The 25626-nt window shown below is 37.9% G+C and overlaps 1 protein-coding gene across 11 annotated transcripts in view; it reads left to right on the top strand.

Annotated features, from left to right (window-relative positions):
- Window positions 1–362: 362 nt before the first annotated feature.
- The window catches only part of FREM1 (FRAS1 related extracellular matrix 1), a 136439-nt gene continuing 111175 nt past the window's right edge, over window positions 363–25626 (top strand). For 5 of the 11 annotated variants that reach the window (XM_036239396.1, XM_036239395.1, XM_036239397.1 and 2 more), the window contains exons 1-2: window positions 365–975; window positions 23883–24379. In XM_036239396.1, coding sequence (XP_036095289.1) covers window positions 24149–24379 — 231 coding nt within the window. In that variant the 5' untranslated portion in view covers window positions 365–975; window positions 23883–24148. Of the gene's footprint in view, window positions 976–18914; window positions 18965–23882; window positions 24380–25626 lie in introns of those variants that run through there. The other 6 variants (XR_004956340.1, XR_004956341.1, XR_004956339.1 and 3 more) reach the window with 3 other exon arrangements.

Raw genomic sequence — 25626 nt, 5'->3', positions numbered from 1 at the left:
CCACTTCCTCTTCCTCCTCCCTTCTGAATTCTGGGCGTTTAGTCTCAATTGAATAAAAACCTTTCAGAATGGGAATTTGTTTGAAGAAAAGAGGTTCAGAGAAAAGTGTGTTTGAAGAGTTTGAAGGTTTAGGAAACAACTGTGTGATTGTGTATATGGGTGTGTGTGAGCTTGTGTGTTTGCCTATGTATGTGTAGTATGTGTGATTATGCACACACATGGGTGTGAAGGGGTCTGAACTTGTGTATGCATGACTGTGACTGTGTTTGTGTGTGGTGTGTATAGGTATACCTGTGACTGCCTATGTGTGTGTAGCATGTATACACCTGTGCGTGGTGTTTAAGTGACTGTGTATATGTCACATGTGTATGTGTGTGTGGGATGTGCATCTGTGTGCTGAGGGCGGCTGGTGGGAGAGGCAGCTTCGGCTCAGCCAGTGGCAGAGCAGTTAGTTCATAACTAATAGTGAGAAAGGAAGCTGGGGAGAGACTAGGAAGAGAAGCAACCGACCTCATTAACAAAAGCTCAGTTTAGTCCCCGCGGACCCAACCAGCAGAAGGGACCGAGGAGCTGTGGCAATCTGCCAGGGAGGTCGAGATCCCTGCAAACAGTTGCAGGCATCCTTTATCATGCTCTTCTCAGAGGGAGTCCTGAGGCTTGGCAATCGGGAAGTTCTCAAAGCTGCTGCTGCAGCAGCCTTGGAGAAGACCAGCGAAGACACTGAAGTGTGTATGTGAACTTCAATTCTATATTTTTGCGTTGGGTGAGTTAATGGATTTTTAGTACAAAGAAAGCTAAAACTCAGCTGACCTGAAAGACTGGAATTTCAGCTCTCTTTCCTTTCCTGGATTGTTTTTCTTCCCCCTTCCTCTCAAAGCTCTTTAAACCAGAGATTAGCCGGTCAGTGACTCTGATCCCGCCTGTCCCGGGCCAAGGATTTCTAGCTTTTGGGCTTGGAAAGGAAAACCACTACCTGTAAGTATCTACTTTATGTACTTCCTCTCAATTTAACTGTGAATGTTGTTAGCAGAATGTCCCAGAGGTTGCGTGTGTGGTGGTAGCGTTAACAATCAAGTTACGGTGCAGGAAGTGTACAGAGTCTGCTTGCAAAGTTTAATTTTCATGTAAACTCAGAGAGTGGTGACTTGTAGTGTTAAAAAAATAATATGCCAAAAATTGGATTCTCTTTATTAGATAAAAATTTATAGCTCTCTTCCGAATCCACTTCCAATGGCACTCACCAATGAAATAACCATTTAAAATTTTTGTAATCTCTCACACTCCCCAAAATCAGAATATTTCTTCTCAGCTAAATGAAATGGCAAAGGGAAAAGATACAAAGCTTAATGAAACAGATAATATCCTCATGGCATAAAGATACAGAAATTTGGAGGTGATGATTTTTTGGGTAGCTTTGCTTTAGTTTAGTTATATTTGGATATACATTTTTAAAAGTGTGGTTTCTTTTTTTAATGGGGATGAGAGATAGTGTTGGAGAAGCAAAGAGATCATATTGTTCTGAAGTTTTTGATTGATTTTTGCTTATTACTCAGATTTTGTTTAGAGATTCTGGTGCTGTCATAAAACTTCTTTCAGTTTTCATTTGGATCTCGAAAATAATTTTTAAGGCATTTAATTTTTATTTCTGCCTTTTTACTATTGCTCTCAGTCTTGTTGCGTGGCATGAATTACAAAGCTTGAAAAGAGCATTTCCGGAGGCTGGTTGGAATTTATGGCCTGGGAATCTTGCTGCAGAGATTAACCTCTTCAGGGCTGCTCCTCAGACCAGACCTACTGGTAACCAATGCTCTTCAGGTTTCTGCTCCGGAAAACTGATACTGCCATCTCCTGCTCTAGTCAAAGCTTGAAGGGTTGCCTCTAGGTATCCTGCCTGCACTTGATAAAAGTGCCTTCAGCAGAACTCTAGGAAAATGGTAACTACCTTTGCTCTTTGACTTCATCAAGGATTCTGAAAACTCGGGTGTGCACAAGAACCACCAGCCTGCTTGGTGAAAGGCAGGTGCCTAGGCCACACCCCCAAAGCATTTTAGACCTGAGGAGGGGACAGGAATCTACCCAGGTGATTCTGATGCAGATGAGATCACAGTTGGATTAAGCATTGCTCTTTCTTGTCCTTTCAATTAAATTCTTATCATGTACTTGGTTAATATTAAACATCATATCTAATTAATAAACTTGAGTTTGGGCTGATGTTGAATATGAGTTATGTTCGAAATGATTTTACATGTTTGGTTGACAAAACTGGGGCTTTTTAACCAGCTTTCCCACCAACCTCACTCTTTTTTTTTCTTGCTCCCTTTTTCATCTCTGCTTATCCATTTCCATGAGAGAGAAAGGGAGTTGAACAAAGGTACCCGGACACCATATTCTCTGCCCTCATGTGTTGGGCTGGATGATCTAACCTGCCCCCACATGGCCAACCAATATTTGCCTTGGAAACTTTAAGCCCAAAGCTGTTCTTAACTCTTTATCAGCTTCCAGGGATGCTCTGCTTCTGGGACAGGATAGGCTGGACCCAGCTGGCTTTTTTGGGACTTTTCAGGGTCAGCCTAATTCGTAGAAACTGAGTTTAGATTTGACCAGCCCATAGGGGTTGGCAAAAAATAGGAGATGATTTCTCCATCATGTTAGAGTCCTCATTTGACAACATATAAAGTAAGAAAACCTCCATCCTGATCCCCAGCGACATTTTATGGCATTGTATATTTATAGTAAAAGGAAAATAAGATGTGGTCATCCTTTCCCAAACATTCATGGGTATCTGCTACATGCCAGGCTCAGTGCTAGTTTCCAAAGACTCCAAAATGATCAGCGTGAATAGTAAGGACAGAGTCCTTGTCCTCATGATGTTTCAAATCTTAGTTGTTGCTAACCAATCTTGGATGAGCCACCTACTCTCTCTAAGCATTACTTCCTCCATTAATAAAGAAAAAGGGCTGAATAAATGAGTTTTGATATCTTATCAGCTCTGATCTTCTGATACTGATGGATATATCTCAGTCTTCTAAATTCAGTTATTGGGGAATGGGAACTTAAAAAAAATTTTTTTTTTATTAAAGTATAGCTGGCATACAACAGAATGGTAACTTTTTAGCATTTGCTTTGAGAACAGGCTCAAAGATTTGGCTTACTGCTTTTCTTCAACAATTTTCAAAAATATTTTATATGTTTTCTTTCTCTCACAAATAACAAGACCACCAGTACAGTGAGTTAGACAAATGCCACCTTTTTCAGAGAACACAGTCATTCTTCACAATGGGATCCTGTAACTCTCTAAAAGGCTGTGTCTCTGGGCCAGGTTACATAGGACAGCAGCCTCTTATCTTGTCTGAATCTGGTGTTACTACCCCTTTGGAGAGCTGGGTGGTCTGAACAGGGCTTGCCAGTTTCCATACTTGCACAGCTTGCAATCTGACCCTTATACTCAAGTGAGTTAATAGCTTTTGTGCTACCAGGTGAGAAGCTCAAACAGAGACCTTTGAAGGGCTGGGGGTAAAAAAAACAACTCCCTAATGAAATCTTGCATTTTGTCTGTTGTATAGCTTCTTTCGCTGTGGTGACTGAAGCAACGTTTTCAAAGGATTCTAAAAATTGGCCATCAAGATAAGAAAATGTAGCTGTGATCTCTGTGATTTTCTGACAAATGTACCCTCCAGCTGTCTGAAGATATCATGTTTGGGTGGGAAAGTACTCACTAGAGGACAGAGAGTAAAACTTGGAAATTTAGTTTTTTTGTTTTTATAAAATATTCGCAGCTTCTATTTGGTAAATTTAATGGAGATGGCAAAACAGTCTTTAGTTTCACTCATCCCTCTTACTTATGGGGTTGTTGATCTGATGTGAGAATACTTTTTTCGCGCATCATGCAAAGGCTGCTAAGATTGTATATCACTCTTCACTCTCAACTTTATCATTGAAAATTCTTATCTGGCTACTTTAGAGACGGGAGCAGATAACACTCCAGGACTCACTAAGCTCCAAGTCCTTCCATCGTGTGTTGCATCTCCAGGGGGAGCCCATCTCTGCATTCTATCAAGTGTTATCAGCTGCTCAGTGCTTACAAATGCTCTCTGCATTCTTCTCTTAAAATAAATGAGCCAGGACTTTGTCTCTTGGGGTAGCACTCAATGCCATGGTATTTTCATTCCAAAGTCTACATTTTTTGTTAGCACAAGAATTATTTATTTTGTAAATTATTAGTCAAAATCATAGTGAAGTTAGGAGAATTTCAGAAAGGATTGAAATTCACAGCTGAGGACTCATCCAAATGTTTGAAAGTTGTTGGATTTTTTTTTTTTTTTTTAACAATTCCTTTCTTGGCTCAGATCTGCTTTTCCTGTAAAAGTGATTCTCCTTATTGGAAAGACAACATAGCAACACAACAGCGATAATTTAATTCTGTTTTATGTAATTCTTCTCCTTTATTAGAACATGGTAGATGATTCTATTTTGTCCAGTAAGCACTAGTGATTGTTTTAAACTCAAAAGGTAGTATTGATAGATCATGGAGATTAAAGCAGAGTAGTGTAGTAGGAAAAAAAAAAAAAAAGAGTGGCCTTTGAATAAATTCCAACTGGGTTCCAATCCTGGGCTACAATATTCTTTGGTTCTGTAATGTTGGGTAAGTTACATGGTCAGTTTCCTTGGGGGTAAATCAGGATATTTATACTTACCTCACCAGTTATTTGTAAGGGCTAAAAGACATTTGGAAAGCATGTATCGTGTACATGACATATGATAAGTACTCAATAAGTATTTCTTTTTTGAGAAAGGGTGAAGGCTGTGAAGGCTGGAGAAAAATCAAACATGCATAGGCAAACTACTCCATTTTTTAGGTGAAAAGAAAAGAGAAATGAGTAATAAAGCCCCACCCCCCCACCCCCCATCTCATTGACTGGGCAGAACAGATCTCAACCCATCACTCCCTGGCCTTTAAACTCTGATCTGCAGCCTAGTTCTCATTTTATTCCTTCTCATGGGTTGCATAGAAGCATGAAACAGATCCTTGAATGCACAAACTATCAAAGTGATTAGTGTGGAGAGAACAAGGGCGATGTGAAAATCATCCTGTCCTCATTTCCTCCTGACCCTCCAGAACTGGAGATTTTTACAGCCGTTTCAGATAAATATATAAGAAGATAAATTCTTGTTTTTGTCAGGATTTTGCTTCATTTTAGCAAGGAACCCAACCCCAGGGGGAAAAGTTTGTTTGAGAATTTGAAACTCTTGGGTTGCATCGTGAACTATCAACGCATCATAAAAAATGATCACTCAGACATGTAGCATTCTCATTCTTCTTTCTACCAGCTTTTCTTATAGGTTCAATGTTTGTGTTGGGGTAATTCAGTCACTCAACTGATATTTTTTGAGTTCTGTGCCAGGCCCAATGACTGGAACTGGGGGTACTTGAATGCACAGAACAATCATGGTTGTTATCTTCAAGGAGCCTGGAGATAGGATAAAAGTCAAACTTTAAAAAACGACTGCAAATGAATAATTAAATGTCTGTAGGTGTGCAACATGTGGTAAAGGGTATTACAGGATTCTATGCAATCCAATAACTTGTCTGAGAGCTTGAGACCTCAAAGTTGGGTAGACTTCAAAGTTAGCTGGGGGAAAGGTATGGTTGGCGTTCATGGAGGATGGAACAGCACAAACAAAACATGTAAAGGCCTGCAATAGGCAGTGTGGTGAGTTTAAGGAAGGGAGAAGACCTTTATGAGTAGCTTGTCAGTAGCAAGGAGGAGAGTTGTGTGAGAAGAGGTTGAAAAGGTGGGCAGGGGATGATCACATAGGAAAATCAGACCCCAGAATCCATGCTCCTTCCCCGAGATAATAACCCCTTCCCATGTCTATACCTAAGTCTTGGCCATTATTGGACAACTCTGGAAGAGTTATAGCTACACCATCTCGTATGATGTGATAAATGCCCTGTGATGGGTTTCAACAAAATGTGATTCTTCAGCAGCAGCTGAATGGACTGATCAGGTCTTAAGCATCTTGGAGGAGGCATTTCAAGAGGTATTCATCTCTGAGAAGAATTTTAATAAGGATGAAAGCAAGGACATTTCAGTCAGGGGGCAGACAAGGGCAAGAGCATAAAGAGCAAGGGACCTGTCCAGCAGGTCATTGCGAATATGTCACTGGAGCTTAGGGTAGAAGGCAGGGCTATGGTTTTGGGATACGAAAGGCTGTGGGAGTAGATATGTAGAGAGAAGCCAGTTGGGGTCAAACTTTTAAGAAATATATTTTTAATGGTGCAATGTGAATGAGAAAGGAGAAAAAGGAGCGTGAAAAGACAAGAAAGCACAAATAAAAGAGAAAGAGGCATTGCTGAAGTAGAAACGAAACTAGGAGTATTTTGACGCACATAAACCAGAATAGCAGCAACTATGCAGACGGTGTGGTGGAGGCGTGTCGTTGGCTGCTGCAGAGATCGGAATGGACTGCCAGAGAGAAGTTCTATGTGATGTATTAATTACTAGGTTACTGGCAGCCTTTGAGACAGCTATTTTGGTGGACCGATGGCAATCAGAATCAAGTGGTTCTTTTAGGGAATACAAGAGTGGTGATTAGTAGGTAGAGACATTTTTCAAGGAGATAGGATAGTTGGTCAAGGTGAAAAGAAAAAATATTTGATGAGTATTAGCAGTTAATAATCATAATAATAGCAGTAGTAAGAACACTAACATTTATTGAATATCCACTATGTGTATTTTTTCATTTGATTCTTACAACGAAACTATCGATTGGTGTTTTAACCCTTTTTACAGTTGAGAAAATTGAGGCTAAGAGAATTTAATTGGGCTAAGACAACATCACCAGGAAGTGGCGGAACAAGGATTCAAAGCAAAGCCAGCATGTTCTTCAGTTTCTGCCCTTCCTGCACTGGTCCAGCATTGGTGCCTGCACTGCTACAGCAGTTTTCCTGCTGCAGGCTTGGCTTCTCCCATGGGGAGGGCCACTGGCCTTCTGCTGAAAGCCAGTTTATCCAAGTGGTGATAATTTAAAAAAAAAAAAAAAAAGAATGGAGATCAGAAGGCAAATGCACATGAAGAACTGATTTCTACCAAATATGGGGATAAATGCCTTAAGTTCATTTCTAAAATATAAAATAACCTCTTTTAACATGAAGTCACTGTCATTGAACGTAGAGAATGTGATGGTCATGATGTAATGAGCCTCTACTCCACAGCAGTCAGCATCATCAGTTCATTCCAAATTACTGAAACAAGGGCCTTTTCTTTTGCAGCTCTTTCCTTTCATTGTCCTTACTTTCTTCTTCTTTTCTTTTAATGTTTTCCAGGTCTTAAGAAAATCAGACTCCTGCTAACCACATGTCATGGCTCAGTAACTTTGATCTTCTCACTGACCATGACCTCTGCTACTAAGATTTACTGACTTTAACACAATAGAAAATGCCACACAATTTTACAAGCGATTTATAAATGATTTTGCTCAAATGTTGGAAAATAATTGGTGCCTTAAGCTCTTAGAACATTTGGAGCAATAACAAATAGCTTCTACTGGAGGTACTGATTTGTGATTAAAAGATCACTTACGGGTGATTTATCAGTAGCAAAGGAGCAGGCATGGAATGGCCACTTAACCATATTGAATAGCTACCCAAAGAGCTCAAGGAAAAAAAGGAGTCAATTCCTTTTCATAAAGAAAGTTGATATGAAGTTGATATTATCAATTCCCACCCTACAGACGATGAAAGCAAGGCCGAGAAAGTTTAAGTAACATATTTGTATTGTAGATTGAAGTTACTCCTAAACACTGAAGTGTTCAAAAGTGAACAGTTTAGTCAAAGTGCTATTCTTAGTTCAAAGGCTTAATTGGAGTCTGCCTACAAAGAGATATGTGAGCTAAAGAGTTTGACATAAATGACATTTCTCATTTAGCATGCGTATTAGTTTCCTAGGGCAGCCATAACAAAGTACCACAGACCGGGGGGCTTAAACAAGAAAAATCTATTTTCTCACAACTCTAGAGACTAGAAGTCCAAGAGTAAGGTGTCAGTAGGGATGATTCCTTCTGAGGCCTCTCTCTTTGCCTGGTAGATGGTTGTCCTCTCCCTGTGTCTTCACAAGGTCTTCCCTTTGTATTCATCTGTGTCATAATTTCCTCTTTTTATACAGACATCAGTTGTATCAGATTAAGACTGACCCTAATGACATCATTCTAATTCAATTATCTCTTTAAAGACCCTGTCTCTAAATAGTCACCTCCTGTGGTACTGGGGGTTAGGGCTTCAACAAATAAATTTTGGGGAAAAAAGTTAAGCCTATAATGCCATGCCACAATGTCAAGTTCTTCGTTTGGTGTTAGTTGATTTTACAAATTCTTAAGATATTACAGCAAGTCCTCTAATAATCTTGTTTCATTCATTGCTGATGAGATGCTGTAGAAACTTAACTCTTGTTTATGTTACTTAGCCTATAGTAAAATTGATTTTGTTATACATCGTTTTGCTTAAAGACACAGAACTTAACAATGTTAAGTGAGGACTTACTGTTGTACTACTACAGAAGAAAATAGAATAAAACCTGTAGCCACATAAACCTACATAAAAAATCATTTTATAATATACTCTGGATTTAGAGTTTGGCTTCAGAATGGGGTGACAGGGAAACTTCCTCAGGCAGGACTAGCTTTGCACTTTCCAAAATCCCAGGTGAAACCCATTTTATTTTTCTCATTTGGTCGTAAAGCCTGTGCGCTTCTGCTTTGACTCTTCTGGTTTGGAGGAAACAGTGTGCTGTGTCTATCATTTCTGTATTACAGATACCATGTCACATCACTCATTGCCGAATTGCTTTATTGGGAACTGTTGGTCTTTACTCCTCAATAAAGAGACATTTTCTGTTCCATGGCTTCGAAAGTTGCTTGGATGCTAGGTCCCTTGCGCATTGAAATCACAGGCTATGGTATTCACTGATAGGAAGACTCCAGGGTCCTCATAGGTTCCTTCCCCCTATGAGGGTAGTGTTTGTCTACCTAAGAATGGCAAATGACAAGAACCATTAAGCTAATGGAGAGGTGGTCAGAGATCATAGGGTATTGTACACAAGGTTTGTAGTCATGGATGGTCAGCCCAGTGCTTACAGCTGTCACATATGAACAGTTAACCTTATGGCCAGAGAGTTCTGAAATTAGAACTTTAAAACCCAAGTCTTGAGACTTCAGACTTTTAAGATTAGACTTTTCAGACTTTTTAAGACAGACTTAAAATGATATGGTAAAGAGCACATGTGCCCAGGGTTTGAGGACACTCGTATTTCTGTTAATTAAAATCAACAAAAGCTATTTTTACAAAAATCGTATGAAGTTGATATTATCAATTCCCACCCTACAGACAATGAAAGTAAGGCCGAGAAAGTTTAAGTAACATATTTGTATTGTAGATTGAAGTTACTCCTAAACACTGAAGTGTTCAAAAGTGAACAGTTTAGTCAAAGTGCTATTCTTAGTTCAAAGGCTTAATTGGAGTCTGCCTACAAAGAGATATGTGAGCTAAAGAGTTTGACATAAATGCCATGTATTATTATTTGGCTTTCTCTTTTTCTTTACGAAAAGGAATTGACTCCTTTTTTTCCTTCAAAAAATTGATCTTTGTATTTTGTTATTAAATAGAAAAAGCTAAACTGTTTATCCCAAGCAGAAGATCGGAGATGGTGAAATGGGCCCCAGTGTACAAGATCGAGGTTTATGACCATGTTAAGAAGTGTTATAAGAGGTGTGAGACAGTAACCATTGCTCCATATCGAAGAACTGACAAGAAGTAATTGGTACATTAAGAATATGAAGGAGAATTGGACTTTGGAGTGATGTGGGAGATTTTGATTTACAGGTCAGAAGGTTTGAAGGTTTCTGCTTTGCTAAGATGATTAAATTTGTCCTTAAATTTCCTTCTAATTTGATCGATAATGATTTCACAAGTGAAGATTTTTAGGGATATTTATTACTTCCCGCATAAACCCAAATGACTCTATCACTTCTTGACATAGCATACTATGAAAAAAATATCATTAGAAATATTAGCCTTGTGAGTAATGCAATTATTGCTATAATATATGCATTTAACTCTGTCTTTAGGGAAAGACAGCAAGGGAAAAGTTAGAATGCAAACTAGAGGTAGCACAAAATTTTACTAAACTTCATGTTTATGTCTTTTAATTTAGACTTTGTTTCCTTTCTAACACTTCTGCTAACTCAGGAAGCCACAGCCTTGTGTCCAATCTCATGCATGTGAATGGCTTTCTAGCACTAGGTTGTCAGGAAAGGTTTCTTCCTTTCCTATCTGTCTGACATCATCCTAGCCCCTTCTCCTCTTCTCCATCCCTCCCCAAACACCTCCAAACTGGGTCTTGCTTTCAGCCTCTTCCTGGTGCTGGACTTACAGATGGCATCCCCAGCCCTAGCTCATTCTACCTTGATGGTTTTCAGACATGCCAAAGAACCTAACTTCAGTCTTTGGGCACTAAAATCTCCTTTGACCTCTTTTTATACTTACAGGAGAAGAAAGTGAAGTGCAGTTGTCACAGCAGTGATTCTCAATTCTGGTTGCTCATTAGAATCACTTAAACAACTTAAAAAAATTTTTTTAAATAAATTAATTTTAATTAGTTTCAAATATATAGGACATTGGTTAGACATTTATATAGTTTATAAAATGATCTCCCTCATTGCTCCTTCTCTTCTCTGGTTTTCCACCTATGCAATATATTAATGCTAACTGCATTCCCTCTGTTGTGACCCCCATCTCCGTGACCATCCATCAACTACTAATTTGTACTTCTTTAACCCTTCACCCCATTCTTCCAGCTCTACCCCTCCCCTCCGTCAGTCTCATCTAAAGAACTTTGAATTCAGATGCCTGGGCCCCACCCTGACAAATAAAATTAGAAAGTCTGGGAGAGGTGCTCAAGCAATTATGATGTGAAGCCAGAGATGGGAACTGCTCATTTAGGGGTGACATTAGAGGCATCTCTTTCATCATGGCATGCCTCCTATTGTCATCAATAATGCAGACCATCATTAGCCCTCACAAAGAATGTTTGCTCCCTTCTGGGCAGTGGAGTAGGGCTGAATCCATGAGAATGAAGTCTCTATTGCAGCCAGTACTTTTCCTCAGGCCATGAGAGACATTGAGGTCAACCTCCACATTGCATAACTCCAAGTGGCACTATTCACTTAGTGATCTGTGAGAATAGCATCCCTGGTACACCTGGAGCATGGTTACACCATCAATGGCATTCTGGAATTTAGTGTACTGAATTGAATGAAACTGAGTAAAGGAGTCTCAACACCTTTAATCAATACTTTAAAAGATAGTATGGTTTTACGCAGAAGTATCTCCCACCATGATGAGATTATGCAGTGCCCAGGGCCATCATGGTTTGAACGGCTTTTGTCAGCTACTCCGGACATGGTGCCTGTGGTAAATATGTTCTCACTTCTAGACGAACGATTTGTAAATCAACTTTTGAAAAGTAGCCTTTTTATGACTTGACGGCTCTAAGACGGCAGTTTAGCCAAGATTGCTCATGTGCTCCTTATTTTTCTCTCTTTTAAAACACTTCTCTTATTGGTGTTTGCAAATGTTGTAGGATGCCATTCTTTTACATTTCTGCATTCTCCCACGCATATTTATTTAACAGCAAATTATCTAATCAGACATTCAGATACATAATTTGCAGCCTATGTTATAAAGATTTATGGAGATTTTGTTTTGGAACAAAATCTTGACGTACTTGAAGCATTTTTAATTCCACTGACTGAGAGCATTCTCCCACCCTCCCACTCTCCACAGTCCTTCCCCCATTCTGCCAAAGTAATCAGATCAAGTTTCACTCTTCTTAATGCAATTAAGATCAGTGCGCATTCACATGGAGGGCCTCAGTGTGGGAAAGTGTCTTGTGTGCCACCATGGAGACCTTAAAGCACTTGGGTGGCACTTGAGTAGCTGGTGGTATGCAGATCCTCAGAAGAGACATTGCTACATAGTCTGGCTAAAATCACACTCAGTCCCCAAGCGCCAGAAAGTGTGATGAGCAAGAAGTCACTGCAATTTGCCTTGTTTCTTTTTTTTATTGCTGATGGCCCTGACTGCTCTGTGGAAAATTTTCTAGTTTGTCTGGGTATAACTGGAGAGTCAATTAAACCTAAATCATGGTGCATGTCAAAGGATGGCTCAACTAATAACTTCTTCTAAATTAATAAAAGTTTTTGAGCATATTTAAATTTGTAGAAAAATTGAACAAAGTTCAGAGTTCTCAAAAAATCTCCTCCCTCCTTTTACCCCAGTACGTCATGAACATCTTGTATTAGCATGATGTATGTGTTACAGTTGATGAGCCAATTGTGATTATCAGTTTACGGTAGGGTTCACTCTTGGTGCTGTACATTCTATGGGTTTTGACAGAGGTTTAACGACATGGATCCATCCCTACTGCGGTAACTTTTTCAAGGAGTTGTAGAAAAACTTTGGCTTGGACTTAAAAGGAGAAGGAAGGGGACCGACTTAATTTGTGTCTAGTGTGTGTGTGCTTGCTGGGGATTTTGGTTGAGCCATAATACATATGCATATACATATACATATACATATACATATACATATACATATACATTCACACTAAACTATTTTAACAACCCTGAAAGATATCAGTTATGTATGGATATAGAAAAGGAGCCCAAAGAAGAATAAGGACCTTGTTCAAAAACAGGGTGGAACCAGATGAGGCCTACGATCTGATGGGTCTCGTTCATAGTCTGGCCTCCGGTTTCCTTATCACTATTGCAGTTTCTCTCACTTCAGCTTCAATGCTTCAGTTCTGCATCATTAAACCCCTTTCCCCCTCTCTTCCTCCTCCTCCTCCTCCTTTTTGGTATTGTTGTATCAAAAAATTATTTATACTTATTTTTAAAAAAACAAATATTTGTAGAAAAAAGTGATGTGTAGGTCAAGGCTGAACATCAAAACTGTGCTAAGGTCCTCAGCAGAGAAGAAAGCCAAAACTCTCATTAGAGTTCAATTAGGTTAAATTATTTATCGTTTTTAAGAATTGAATTTTTTTTTTTTTTTTTTAACTATACTGCATCTCAATATATGATACTGTGATTTACTTTTCGCACTCTGCCTACTTTAATGAATGAAGCGGCAGACCCAAACTATTCTTTCACCTTTGGCAAATCACTTTTTTCCTCATCCTGACCTCTGTGCTGGAGCGTAGAACATGGTGTTTCAGGAACCTAGGCTCTTGAGACTGTCCGCTGGGGTTGGAATGCCAGCTGCACCATTTATTAACATTTGGATTAATTAATTACCTATTCCCTTAGAATCAGAATCCTTAGAATAGAGTCTAATTCACAGGTGGTTAAGATTAAATGAGTTAAAACAGTGCTAGATGCAAAGTAAATTACATAATCTATGATGATGATGATACATAAAATTTGGAGAAGCTTCTTCCAAGTCTAGAATTTCCTGATTTTTGATATACTGTGACTTAGGCTCAAAAACATACTTCTCATCATTTGTTACCACTTTTCTTGAGTTATCAAAAGCAATTCCATTACATATTAACAAGAATATTTGTAATGGTTGGTCTCTTTTCTTCATCAGACATCTGAGTGTGAATTTTATCATTAGCTATGGCATGCAAGTAAGATAGCCAAGGTTATCATAATACAATTCAAGGAGAAATATGGGCTAGTATTCTGTAGCTGAGCAATCCTTTGCACAACGAAATATTCATCCTGAATAGTAGTTCTTTAAATGTATACTGCTGAGTTTGATGAACTCACTAGAGCATTTTCCTCATATGTTATCATAGCAATACCATTTTGTACTATAAAGCACTTAATTATAAATTTCTCTCCCACAAGGCCTCAGTCTCTCAAAGATAGGGATTATATCTCAGTTAATTTTTATCTGTCCAGTGCTCTCTTTCACACAAAATTCTGCTTCTGATAAAACATCTATGTATTGATTCTTTGTGCCACATTCTTCCCTTCCACCTTCAAATGTACCCCATTTTGCTTTTCTAAATTCTACATGTTCTTTCAAAGCTAACTCTCTTCCTCCCCTAGGTCCACTTTGAGTCAAATTCTGCTCTCTTATTTATTCCAATAGCACAGAATACATTTCATTTCACCATTATAGCACTTATCTACTACTCTTTTTAAACTGTTAGTTTGTATGTCTTTTTGCATCACACTATAAACTTCCCAAGAACAAGAATTTTCTTTGTCTTTGTAGTCCTAACACTTTATATGGCCCCTGTCATAAAGTGCGTACTTGACAATTGTTTGTTCAATGAATGAACAAATTAATTTGTTATATACAATCAGAGAACCAGGCTGTATTCTAAAAATGAAACTTTCCTCAGAAGATGAACTCCTGAACATGTTTTAATGTGTATTTAAACAAAATCTCACTTTTGGACAATTCGATATTTCATTGTTCATTAAAATATGCAGAATTCACTCAAGAAGAAGAAAATCAGTTTTAATCAGGGTAACTCTGCTTTGGAAGGTCCTAGATGTGAGTTTGGGCACAGGCATATGGTTAGTCTCAGGTACAGAAAGGTATAGTCAACCATAGTGAATGTGAGTGAGTGTTTTTCATCTGTTTAAATTATTCAGTTAAAGCAAGATGTTGCAAAATTTTGTATAATTCAACCTTCTGGTTAAAAGCAAATTGAATGTAAATTACAGCCATTTCCTAATCTTCAAGGAAATGCCTTTGATTATTTAAGAAACTTCAATATTCATTAAAGACAGAACTTTAAGTTGAGGGCACTAAACCTTTTCCCTCTGCAATCAGTTTTCTCCACCTCTGAAGGTAGTTTTAGTAAAAGGTCTGTGTAGAAAAAGGCCAGATGTTTGGTTTTCAAAGACTTGCCTGAAATTTAGTTTTAGATTCAATAAGTATGGATTTATTGAGTATGACCAGGAAATTTGTAGACACCATGTAGGCATCCTATATTTCAGTCATTTTAATTCTCTAACTTTGTGTCTCTTGAATGATTTCTCAAATAACTTGGGTTGTTTTATGAAGAGAAAAAAATATTTTCTATAAGTTTGCAAACTTTGGGTTTAAGGCTTTCTTCTTAGAGTCTTTTTAATAATCTCATATTACTTGTGAGTCTTTAAATGGAGATTTTAGAATTCTGTACTTCAAATATATTTGGATATAGAAAACAATTTTGTGGAAAATTTTTGACATCTCCAAAATGTGCAATTTAAGAGACAGTTTGAAATATGTGGCCTTTATCAGCAGGATACGCATTGAACTGTTGAAAAATCTAAGAAAGGAAACCTTTAATCAGTTTGTGTAGTATCAAAGGTCCATCTTTACAGCCTTGGTTTTGATGACTTAACCTGAGGGAGGGCTTTCCCTCTATAGTTCCCTTAGCCTGTCAACTCTTTCTGAGATCTAAGAAGGAAGTAGTGAAAGGGATATTTCTGGACTGAGCATCTATGATTTAAGTAAGCTGCATAGGATAGTGGACATTGCACTGGTCTGTATGTCAGAAGAACTAACTTTCCAATCTAAGCTTGATTTACAGATAGCTATGTAATCATGGTGTTAAAAAATGATTAAAGGAGACATTTAGGTGATGCAAACAAATTTTACTTAACACTTCATGAAACAGACAGTTTCCTTTTGGAGAACTGCAAAATAGGGCAGAAGGCAAGAACTTTTTATAGGACAAAAAAATAAAGAGCAAGGAAGAAACAAATAGAAAATATTTGACTGGCTAGGGCCACATAGTCAACCTTATTTTGGGTGGGAAGGCACAGAATTTGCTTGGCTTTTGGGGGTTGGCTGACTGAATATACTTTGTTTCTGGTCAAGGGGAACATTTACAGAGACAAGAAAGTTAAATAGGTTCGGTTTGCTGACCTGCTACTCCAGGCAGGAGTGGCTCCATCTTAGGTCTAGAAAATTATTTGAACAGTCGTAAAGTCACTTTACTGCCGTTGGACTTCCTTTCATATGTAAGATGATGGGGTTTTTGGAAGAGAAAGTACAAATGTTTAATGGATATTAAAAAAATAAAAAGCTAAATCTCAAGAAAACAAAAGGATACAGGTTAAAATAGTGACAGGATACATTTTACTTGGGAAGTAAGTAAAGATTAAAGGGGATGATGTTAAATGCCAGCAGAGAGCAGGGCTGGTAACGATGTAAACTTGTGTGACCAGTAAACATGCATATGAGAAGCCTCAAAATAAGTCTGTGGACTTTAATCTTAAAATCCCACTTGTGGAATAAAATTATCAAGAGAGCTAGAAAAATAAACTAATTTGTAATTAAGGATTTATCATAATAGTCTATTGACATAGTAACTACTTCAACATAACAATGGAATGACTGTAGAAATAATAGTATATCCATGCAGAGGATATAGTACACAAATGAAAAGATCATGAGTAATATTTAATAATAGAAAAATATTTAGAATAGAATGTTATGTTAATGTAAAAGAATGGCACATAACTCTTTTTATAGTATGTTTCTAATTAAGTTTAAAATTAAAAATACATATATATACATACATAGGAAAATCTAAGAATGTTTTCTTTGAGTGTTGGAAAAATGCCTTTTTTCCCTTTATGTTTTTCTATTTTTATCCTTTAATTAATGAACACACATTTCTTTTACACACATAGATGGAAGTTATTTTCAAAAATAAATTGATAAATAAAGAATTGTTGAATTCTAAAGTTTCTCCTAAACTATGCATTCTGTGATGTAGATTACATTTTAGAAAAAAATGTAGAGTGGAGGAAGCAGAATGTTATAAAAATAATCAACACGTATTTTATTGACTTAATAGACTGCAATTTTGAAGTAGCCCATTTGCCTTGAGACCTTTGAATAGTGCTTGTAGTATGAGAAAGTGGAACACCAAGATGCTAGTAGACAGGGTATCTGCCTTAATTATATGCTCTTTAAGTAACAGCTACTTCCTTGAGAGAACATTGCCTCCAGTTAAACTTTAACTCCTGCAACAGTCATCAGTCGCTGTCTGGACTCATAAGGGAAGTTGTTAAGCATTTATATACTGTAAGAAAAAGACCCCTGGGTAGTGAGTGAAGCAATTGCAAAGGGTATAAGATTTTGTTGTACTGAGAAGCAGTGTATTAGAGTAGTTAAGTGCACAAGTCCTGGACTTTGGCAGAATAGTGGCACATTACTTAACCTCTTTAAACGTCATTTTTCAAATCTATAAAACTGCTATGTACCTCCTCAAACCATTGTAGAAATTAAACAAGATAATATATATAAAGTGCTCTCAACAATGCCTAGCATGGAGTAAGTACATGATAAATTTTAGTTTTCATTATGATTATCACATACTTCTTTAAGTCACTGTTTACCTATAAAATCAGAACAATAGAAACTACTTTGTAGGTTTCTACTAAGAAATAAATGAAAACATCCATGTAAAGAATATAGCCCAGTGCCTGTATATAGTAAGTAAAAAGGACTAGTAACCAAAAAATAAGAAAAGATACTAAAAATTATTTGTTAAAGAAAAAAATCTTAGAAGTAAGAAGCTAGGTATTCTTCACAATTTTATCTTCCCTAGCTGAGAGAAATCACTCTGGAAGTCCTGTGCTGGGCAAGATTTTCTACCCTTGTGAGCTCATTGAACAATTGAAGCTCCATAAGAGGTTACAAACTTCTGGAAAGAGAAAAATGTACTTTTTGTCTGTGTCATACCAGCACTTTTTTTTGTAGTTTGGCTCAACCATTCTGTTGGAGGGCATGAAATGAGAATGTCAGGATAGAGGAGGAAAGAGCCAGGATGCCAGATGCCTGCTTCTCCAGGCTCTGTTGCTTCTGGCTATGACCTCTGGCAAGTCTTAGAATGTTGACTACTTATTGACTATGACAAGGAGAAATTAGACTTTCTCTCTCTCTCCCCCAACCTGGCTTGCTTGCTCACTTGCCCACCCTCTCTCCCTCCTATTCCCCCTCCCCCTCCCACTCAGAGGATGGTAAGTTCTGAGGAAGCAGTGGATCTGAAGTCCTTAGAAAGTCTAAATCTTAATTTCCTAAACTAAAACACAAAGGAGAGAACCACTTTCTCTAAGTTTCAAAAGCTAGTTTCCTGAGGATATAGCTTTCCTGATTTTCAGTTTTTTGTTCCTAAGTGAATCAATTTTTGTTATATATGATTTGGATTCAATTCAGTTGTCCTATGGATAACTACATCCAGCTATTAGTATATGATTGAGGCTTTTCCCCTTTGAGTTATATAGATTATATAGAAATTTAGTTTAGGGGAAATTATGATAATTTAAGAAATTCATCATGAAAAATTCCAGGATGGTTTCTAAGTTCATTCTGACAGGCATTTTAAAGATTTTTATGTGGGGTAGAAGTCAGAAAATCTCTGGATTTCTATTCTAGCATTTCAAAATTTTTATACTATTCTAGTCAATGATATAAAAATCTATTTTGGGGCAGATGAGAATGGGTTGAACCCTGATTTGGTTATTTTTTGCTTAAAATACCACTACTCTGTTAGTTTATTTTCTTTCTTAAAGACTTTAGGCTACTTTTAAAATCTAAAGCTAAGAGGTAGGAGGTAATCCCATTGAGGTAATTCCATTGTCATCTTCAGTGGATTGGTAATAACTACCTGGAGCCCTTCGGAATAGAATGTCTTGCTACATGGGAGTTCTGCGAACAGCAAATCAAGCAAACCAAAAGCCATGATAAATTATTGATATCTTGATCTCTGTGCTGGGCACAGGAGAGATGTGCTTCTCTTGTGTAGCTACTGTTGTAAATTCCAAGAGGAACAATAGTAAATGTGATTGTCATCACGGCACATTGTCAATATTCACCATCAGGAATTTCCATTGCAGAGAGTGCCTGTGGTCTGGTTTTTCTCGTGTTGTCCGCACATTATCTCAGGTAAGTGACAGGAGTATCACATCTATGTCAGCATGACGAATGCATGCTCCAATAGTTAACCTAAATGTGCAATTATGAAATAATTACCTGCTCACATTTCCCCTCCCCCAAATGAAATGTTACTAAATTCTTTTCTTTCATTTTGGAAATTTAGAAAGTAAGCTTGGTGAAAGAAACCTTTTTGAATTATTATAAGGAATAACTCAAAGCGGAGTGTTCTTCCACTTTTCAAAACATCTTTTCACACATTTTTATTGGTTTGTATGGATATACTTAGAATACATGATTTCCACATGAAGGAAAAATAGAACGGTGGGAAAATAGTCTGTAAGAGCAGAACTAATTTGCAGCCATGACATGCGGTTTTTGAAATGCAGAAAAGCAGCTGAACCACACAAGCAAGCAGAGGCAGGATTTATTCCTATTGCATAATCAAATTAAGTCCCATGTGGCTAAAATCACTTTACAAACTCCCTGGAGAATCTAGACATCTTTCTTCTTCTATGTGTAAATGCCCCCACTGATTCTGCCACCTTCGAGGATGCCCACATCAGCAATTGGAGCGAGCTGACAGATGGCTTCTGAGGTTCTGACTTGGCCCTGTGTTGAGATCAATAAAATGAAGTTCTCAAGATGTGCTAAGCTTCCCATTAGGGTGTTGTCAAATAAACGTTGGCTGCCTCTGGACATCATAATTTTGTATCAGAGACAAGATAATTAGTACCAGTTTGTTTTGAGGGGATAAAAGACTCATCATCATCTGTGAAATCTTGTTTGATTCAGAGTCCTGATTTCTTTTGCTATCATTCTGTTGTTTTTTCCCCCCTTTCTCTATCTGAATCCTTTTCCCCTTCTCTTGCCACCTTCCGCAAGTGAAAAATGAGAGCAATATTTTCTGTGAAATTTTCACATATTGGTGTTGCCCAACACCAAGAGAAAAATACAAGAGTAAAGTTAGAATGTAAATAAGACACAAAAAAAGCATATTATTTTTTATTGTTATTGCCCCAAGTTTTATTAGCTGATTTGATTGAAGAATGCATTTTATTTTATTTTGAATTTGGAAATTGTTACTCTTATACTCTTTTTTTTCTTCCTATTTGTGTTGCTTCAGGTTATCTCTGAAATATTAGAATTCAATCTTTACTACTATGTCCTGTCTTAAGATTATGAGGAAGAAAGAAAGAAAATTAGATTGTAAATAAAACTTACTCTATTTGACATCTATTGAACCTAACTCTGCTATGTTCACCAACGCCCAAGTCCTGCCATTCAATTTTCTTGCGACAAGATTTACTCTTATTCCTTTGATATATTTTGTAATAAAAATGTTACATCTGTATGGGGCTTTATAATTAAGAAAATATTTCCTCATAAACTATTTTATTTGGACTTGGGGGAAACTGGAAGAGGGAGGATGGATGGCCCCATTTTTGAAAGAGGGAACTTGTTTTTAAGAATCAACATTAAAATCCAGATCTTCAGAATTCAGGTCTACAATTTGCACACCAGTGTGACCCAGGGAACCACAAAAATAGATTTTCTCCTCTTTCTTTCTTTCTTTCTTTCTTTCTTTCTTTCTTTCTTTCTTTCTTTCTTTCTTTCTTTCTTTCTCTTTCTGGTAGATGGATATTAAAATCTTGTCCTTATCTCTTAATTAATGACTTACTGTCATATATAGAGAGAATGGGCTATTACTCCACATGCTGTTTGGTAATAAGTTACAGTATTTAGCTGAACAGGGACTAAACTAAATTAATAGAAAAGCTTGAAGAAAGAGGTGATTATTAAGAGCATAGAGTTCAGTCATGGATAACTAAATAAACACAAAATAACAGTGAGTTAAACAAGAAAGAAGTTTACATCCTCTGCCATATAGAACTTTGGAAGAATGGGCTGGTATAATGACCCCAGAAGCCCAGGCTTCTTCTAGCTCACAGCTCGTTTCTCATGTACAAGGCAGGATCCTCAATCTGGGCAATAGGATTGAAGGAATCATAAAGATAAATCCATGAATAAAGAAGATAGAAATTTTCACTTTAATGAGAGAGCTGACAATATAACAAAGCAGATGTTTATGTCAGTTGGTTCTAAGGGCTCAGGTTTAAAACAAAGCAGGAAAGGATGCTGGAGATGAGAGTCATAAAATTCATGGGGTCATTAGGCATGACCATGCTGCAAGGGTAATATCTGATGGAAAACTTGAAAGTGGAGAGGTAGAAAGAAGGATATATGGGGGAGGAATGTTTGTGCCAAAGAAAAGAGCAAGTGGAAAGTTCGGGAGGGAGGAGAGATAGGGAAGGTTGATCTTGATTTGTGTGAAGAAAAGCAAATATGGAGCAGAGTAAGCAAAGAAAAGAGAAATGAAATGAGATGAGAGAGGTAAGAGGGGAAAAAGAGTACATGGTGCCTTATGGGTCATTATGAAGGCTTTAACTTTTACTCTAAGATGAGAAGACATTGGAGGTTTGGGGCAGAGAATTGATAATATAATTAACTTTTAATGGGAACTTTGGCTGCCATGCTGAAAAATGCCTATAGAGGAGACAAGAGGAGAAGCAGGGAGATCAAAGAGGATGTCATTATAGTTATCTGTCAGGGTTAGTGGTGGCTTGGAACTGGGTGTTAACAACAGAAGTAGAGATAGGTTTTATAGGAAGAGAACATTTGATTTATATTGCTGTGTAAACAAATTACTACAAACCTAAAGGCTTATGGCAGGAAAATTTATTATTTCAGAGTTTTCACTGGTCAGGACTCCAGTCATGGGATCTCTGTTTCAGGTTGTGGTCAGGCTGCAATCAAGGCGTTGACCAGGCTCCATTCTTCTCTGGTGGCTTGATTTAGGAACAGTCTTCTAATTCAGGTTGTTGGCAGAATTCATGTATTTGTGACAGTAGAACTCACAGGGGCTTGCTTCTTCAAGTTCAGCAGGAGAACCTTTAGCTCCAGCCTAAGACAGTCACACATAACAATCATGGGAATGACTTCCCACCACCTTTGCCTTATTCTGTTGGTTGGAAAGATCATAAGTTCTGTCACTCAAAGAGAGGGAACTTTTGGATACTAGGAGGTTAAGGTCTGTCTGCTACAATGAAAAAGGATTTTTTTTTTTTTTTTTTTTTGGTCTTGTTATGTATAGAGTGCGAGGCAAAGAGAAAAACAACTGAAAGTTGGATTTGCAATTAACTGGGGTAGGGAAGACTTAAGGAGGGAAGGCAAGAGCTCAAATTTGGCTATGTGAATTATGTAAGATGCCTATTTACCCACATAGAGATGCCAAATAGACAGTTGCATATGCAAATCTAGAGTTAAAGGAAGAGGTTAGAGATATAAATTTGGGATTCATTAGCATATAAGTGGCATTTAAAGCCAAGGAATGAGATCACTAGGGAGTGAGGGTAGATAAAAAACAAGTGTAAGGACTGGACTCTAGATTTCTCTGCATGAAAAAGTCATGGAGTCTAGGAAGAAGCAGTGAGGAAGTGAGGTAAGAGTGAGCTAAGAGGAATGCATGAGAGTGTAGTTTGTCCAGGCTTTAATTTGTTTAAATCTCGGAAGACAAAGTTATTTCTCTTATCGCTCAGTTTTGGGAGACATCTGCCTACCCTGTTGCCTCTCTTCTCTCTGAATGTGCAGGGTGTTTTCTAGTGGTCTCAGGTGCCAAGTGTGCATGGAAACAAGGTTGATTTTGTTGTGAAAGTTTAACAACTCTATTTGCATTCTTGCCCAAATAAGGCAACCTAGTTCAGCCTGAATGTGGGCAACATGGTCAGTGGGAGTGTGAACTGTTGGAATTTGGGGCTGACACCATAAAAAAAGAAAAAACAGGCTGCTCTGTAAAGCACATACCTTCTCAGGTGTCAGGTGGCATATGTCATGCACTCCCTCAAAAGTGAAAGTGTTCAAACAGTGAGAAGAGAATGAGTCTTCCTTTAATGTATGTGGATAATGATAGAGGCGTTTTTGTCTACACCCTTCTGTCAAACATTTATTTCAGTATCCATTGGTTATATAGAGAAATTTATGAAATTATTAAAATGTAAAGATTATCTATGGGCATAACAAACCACCATGGGTTCATCTAATCATACCTTGAATTTAAGGATATATTTTAATACATTTTACTTTTGAAAAAAATCATTTCTATTTTTGTAGAACACAGAGAAATGTACTTGAAATTCTAAGTGGTTAAAGTAGAAATAAAAAAGACCCTATTTGTGTAAATTCAGTACATAATATAATTTGCATTGCAAATAATGTAATATCCATGCATTTATACTGTGTTATTAGCTGTGTGTGTTGAAGCTATGTTACTTGATTCCTAGTCCCTTTTTATACATAAACAAAAACCCAAATATTCACTTAGAAAAAAAAATATGTGTTTTATCCAATGTCCACTCAGGTATTTCTTAGGTTCTTCATTGCTCAGCAAAGACAGAATTGTGGCCATGTGACAAATTATGAAGCCTATTTCTTATTTGGGCAGTTCTGATTCGGAATTAATTATGTTTTCAAACAGTGTGCAAATGATTCTATTTGCTCTCTTCCATAGATAGGTTAAAGTCCTTATTTAATAAGTAAGGAAACATAAGCAAAGAGTTTAACAGCTCTCTCTGAACTCAGAAGACCAAGTGCTGCATGCGGGCAGTGAGGCTGCCCGGCTCCTGTTGGACCACACAATCGACATCCCAACTGGGGCAGGTCGAGTCCGGAAATGGGAGTTACAAGCAGTGTAATGAAATGGCTGCATTGCCTTTCAGATGGGCCTGGAGGTCAAGTTAGTTTATTTGTTTTTAATTTATCTGAAATTATAGGCTGGTTGAAAGATTCCTTTGTCTGTAGGGACCTTTGGAATAGCCACAGAAACATTTCAGTCTCTCTCTTGCTTTCCTCCAACCCCTTCTCCCATTTGCAGGATTAGAAAAACACTTGGGAGGTACATTAATCTTGCCAGTGTTGTCAGGAGTGATCAGCGAGTTTTATTAAAAGCCCTGGGATTGCCTGAAAGACCTCCTTGTCTGAGTTTGCAATAAAAGAGGCATGTTAAGATCTTGGGGCACTTTGTCGGGACCCCTTGCCCTGCCCCTTGGACCAGGAGCTGACACCTCCGGAAGAAGCACAGAAGCTCTCCTTTGTTGAAGGGATTTCACCAGTGGACGGAAAGAGTTGGCTCCTGTCGGCATGAGCTCTCTGTGCTGGGGTGGGCAGAAAGCCCTGCTGCTGCTCCTCCTGGGCTTGGCCAGCCCCACCTTCATCAGCGTGAACCGTGGGGTCAGGGTGATGAAAGGCAGCTCCGCTTTCCTGTCAGAAGATGACCTGAAGTTTGCCATCCCCAAAGAGAAAGATGCTTGCAAAGTGGAAGTTGTGATGAATGAGCCAATAACCCAGAGGGTTGGAAAACTCACTCCACAGGTAGGTCATATCAGATATTTTCTATTCATATATTCAGTAATGTGTTTCCATGTAAAGTATGTGAGTGTTAGAGAGAGGTGGTAGTAGGAAGAAAGGGAGAGAGAGAGGGAGGGAGAGAACAAAACTGGCAGTCTTTCAAGAGTTGTAGTGGGCAGCCTCTTGTGTGGTATGATATGGTCAGTCTTCATGGGTTATTCCTGCCCCCAATCATTTCACCCATTACTAGTCAGGGCACCTTTGGATAACATACCAGGATTTCAAGAATTTTTAGAACACGCTGTGACCACAGAATAGCAGAAGTAAAACAGGAAAACATTTTCATCTATTAGCATCACATAAACATTCCCTTGAGTAAGGGAAGAGACATGGAAAAGAAATGTGAACATACTTCACTTTAAATATTTCCTGCTTTTAAAAAATGTCTGCATAATTTTTTTTTTCCCTTTAAACCTAGGAGACTTTGTCATTTAAGGATATTCTATGCTCAATCCTTTTGTAGGGTGAAAAATATTTTTTAAAATCTGTATTATATTGTACTTGCTTAAAGTAGGAGCTTATCTCTATGCACAATAGAAAATCGCTTCTGGTTTTATTACTTGTTTGTATTGTGGTTTAACTTTCCTCTCGATGCAAACAATTTTGAGAATATTCAACGCTAGATGCTGCTGCTGCTGCTTCTGGAAAAACACACTATTCCCATTTCTGAACTGTGAACAGTAATTATCTTCTCCATTTGGCTAAAGAAATATATTCCATGAGGTTATTCAAAAGTGGTCCTAGATGTTGTAGAGATGGACTAAAGAGCCTTAGATAGATGCTAGCTCATATGGACAGCTCTATACATTCCATTTACTGCATATAAAGTTATAGTCCGATTCTGAAACATTCTATGGAGGGCTTTCACCTTGGGAATACTCCTGATGTGATAGCAACCAAATAGCTCCCCTTTAGTTTCCCACAATATTTGCTTTTGTCAGTCAAAGAGCTTCAGATGGGCATCTAAAACATGTTAGTATACAATGATAGCATCAGGTCCCAAGTGTGTGTAATTGCAACATCGCCTCACTTTTTCACAATACAACTTGCATTCTGAAAATGTGTTTGATTGGAATATTTCAGTCTAGGAGAAAGGAGAGACCTGGATGAGTAGGTGCCATGAATAGGCTCAGCTGCAGGCAATAGAGACACAACTTCAGGGACTGGGGTCAAAAGCAAATATTTGGAGTTTTGGAGAGCAGCAAAATAGG

The sequence above is a fragment of the Rousettus aegyptiacus genome, unplaced genomic scaffold, assembly GCF_014176215.1.
Source record: "Rousettus aegyptiacus isolate mRouAeg1 unplaced genomic scaffold, mRouAeg1.p scaffold_m13_p_3, whole genome shotgun sequence".
In the NCBI taxonomy this organism is placed as follows: domain Eukaryota; kingdom Metazoa; phylum Chordata; class Mammalia; order Chiroptera; family Pteropodidae; genus Rousettus; species Rousettus aegyptiacus.
The sequence above is the reverse complement of the archived record's forward strand: the minus strand, read 5'-3'. Positions and strand labels throughout refer to the sequence as shown.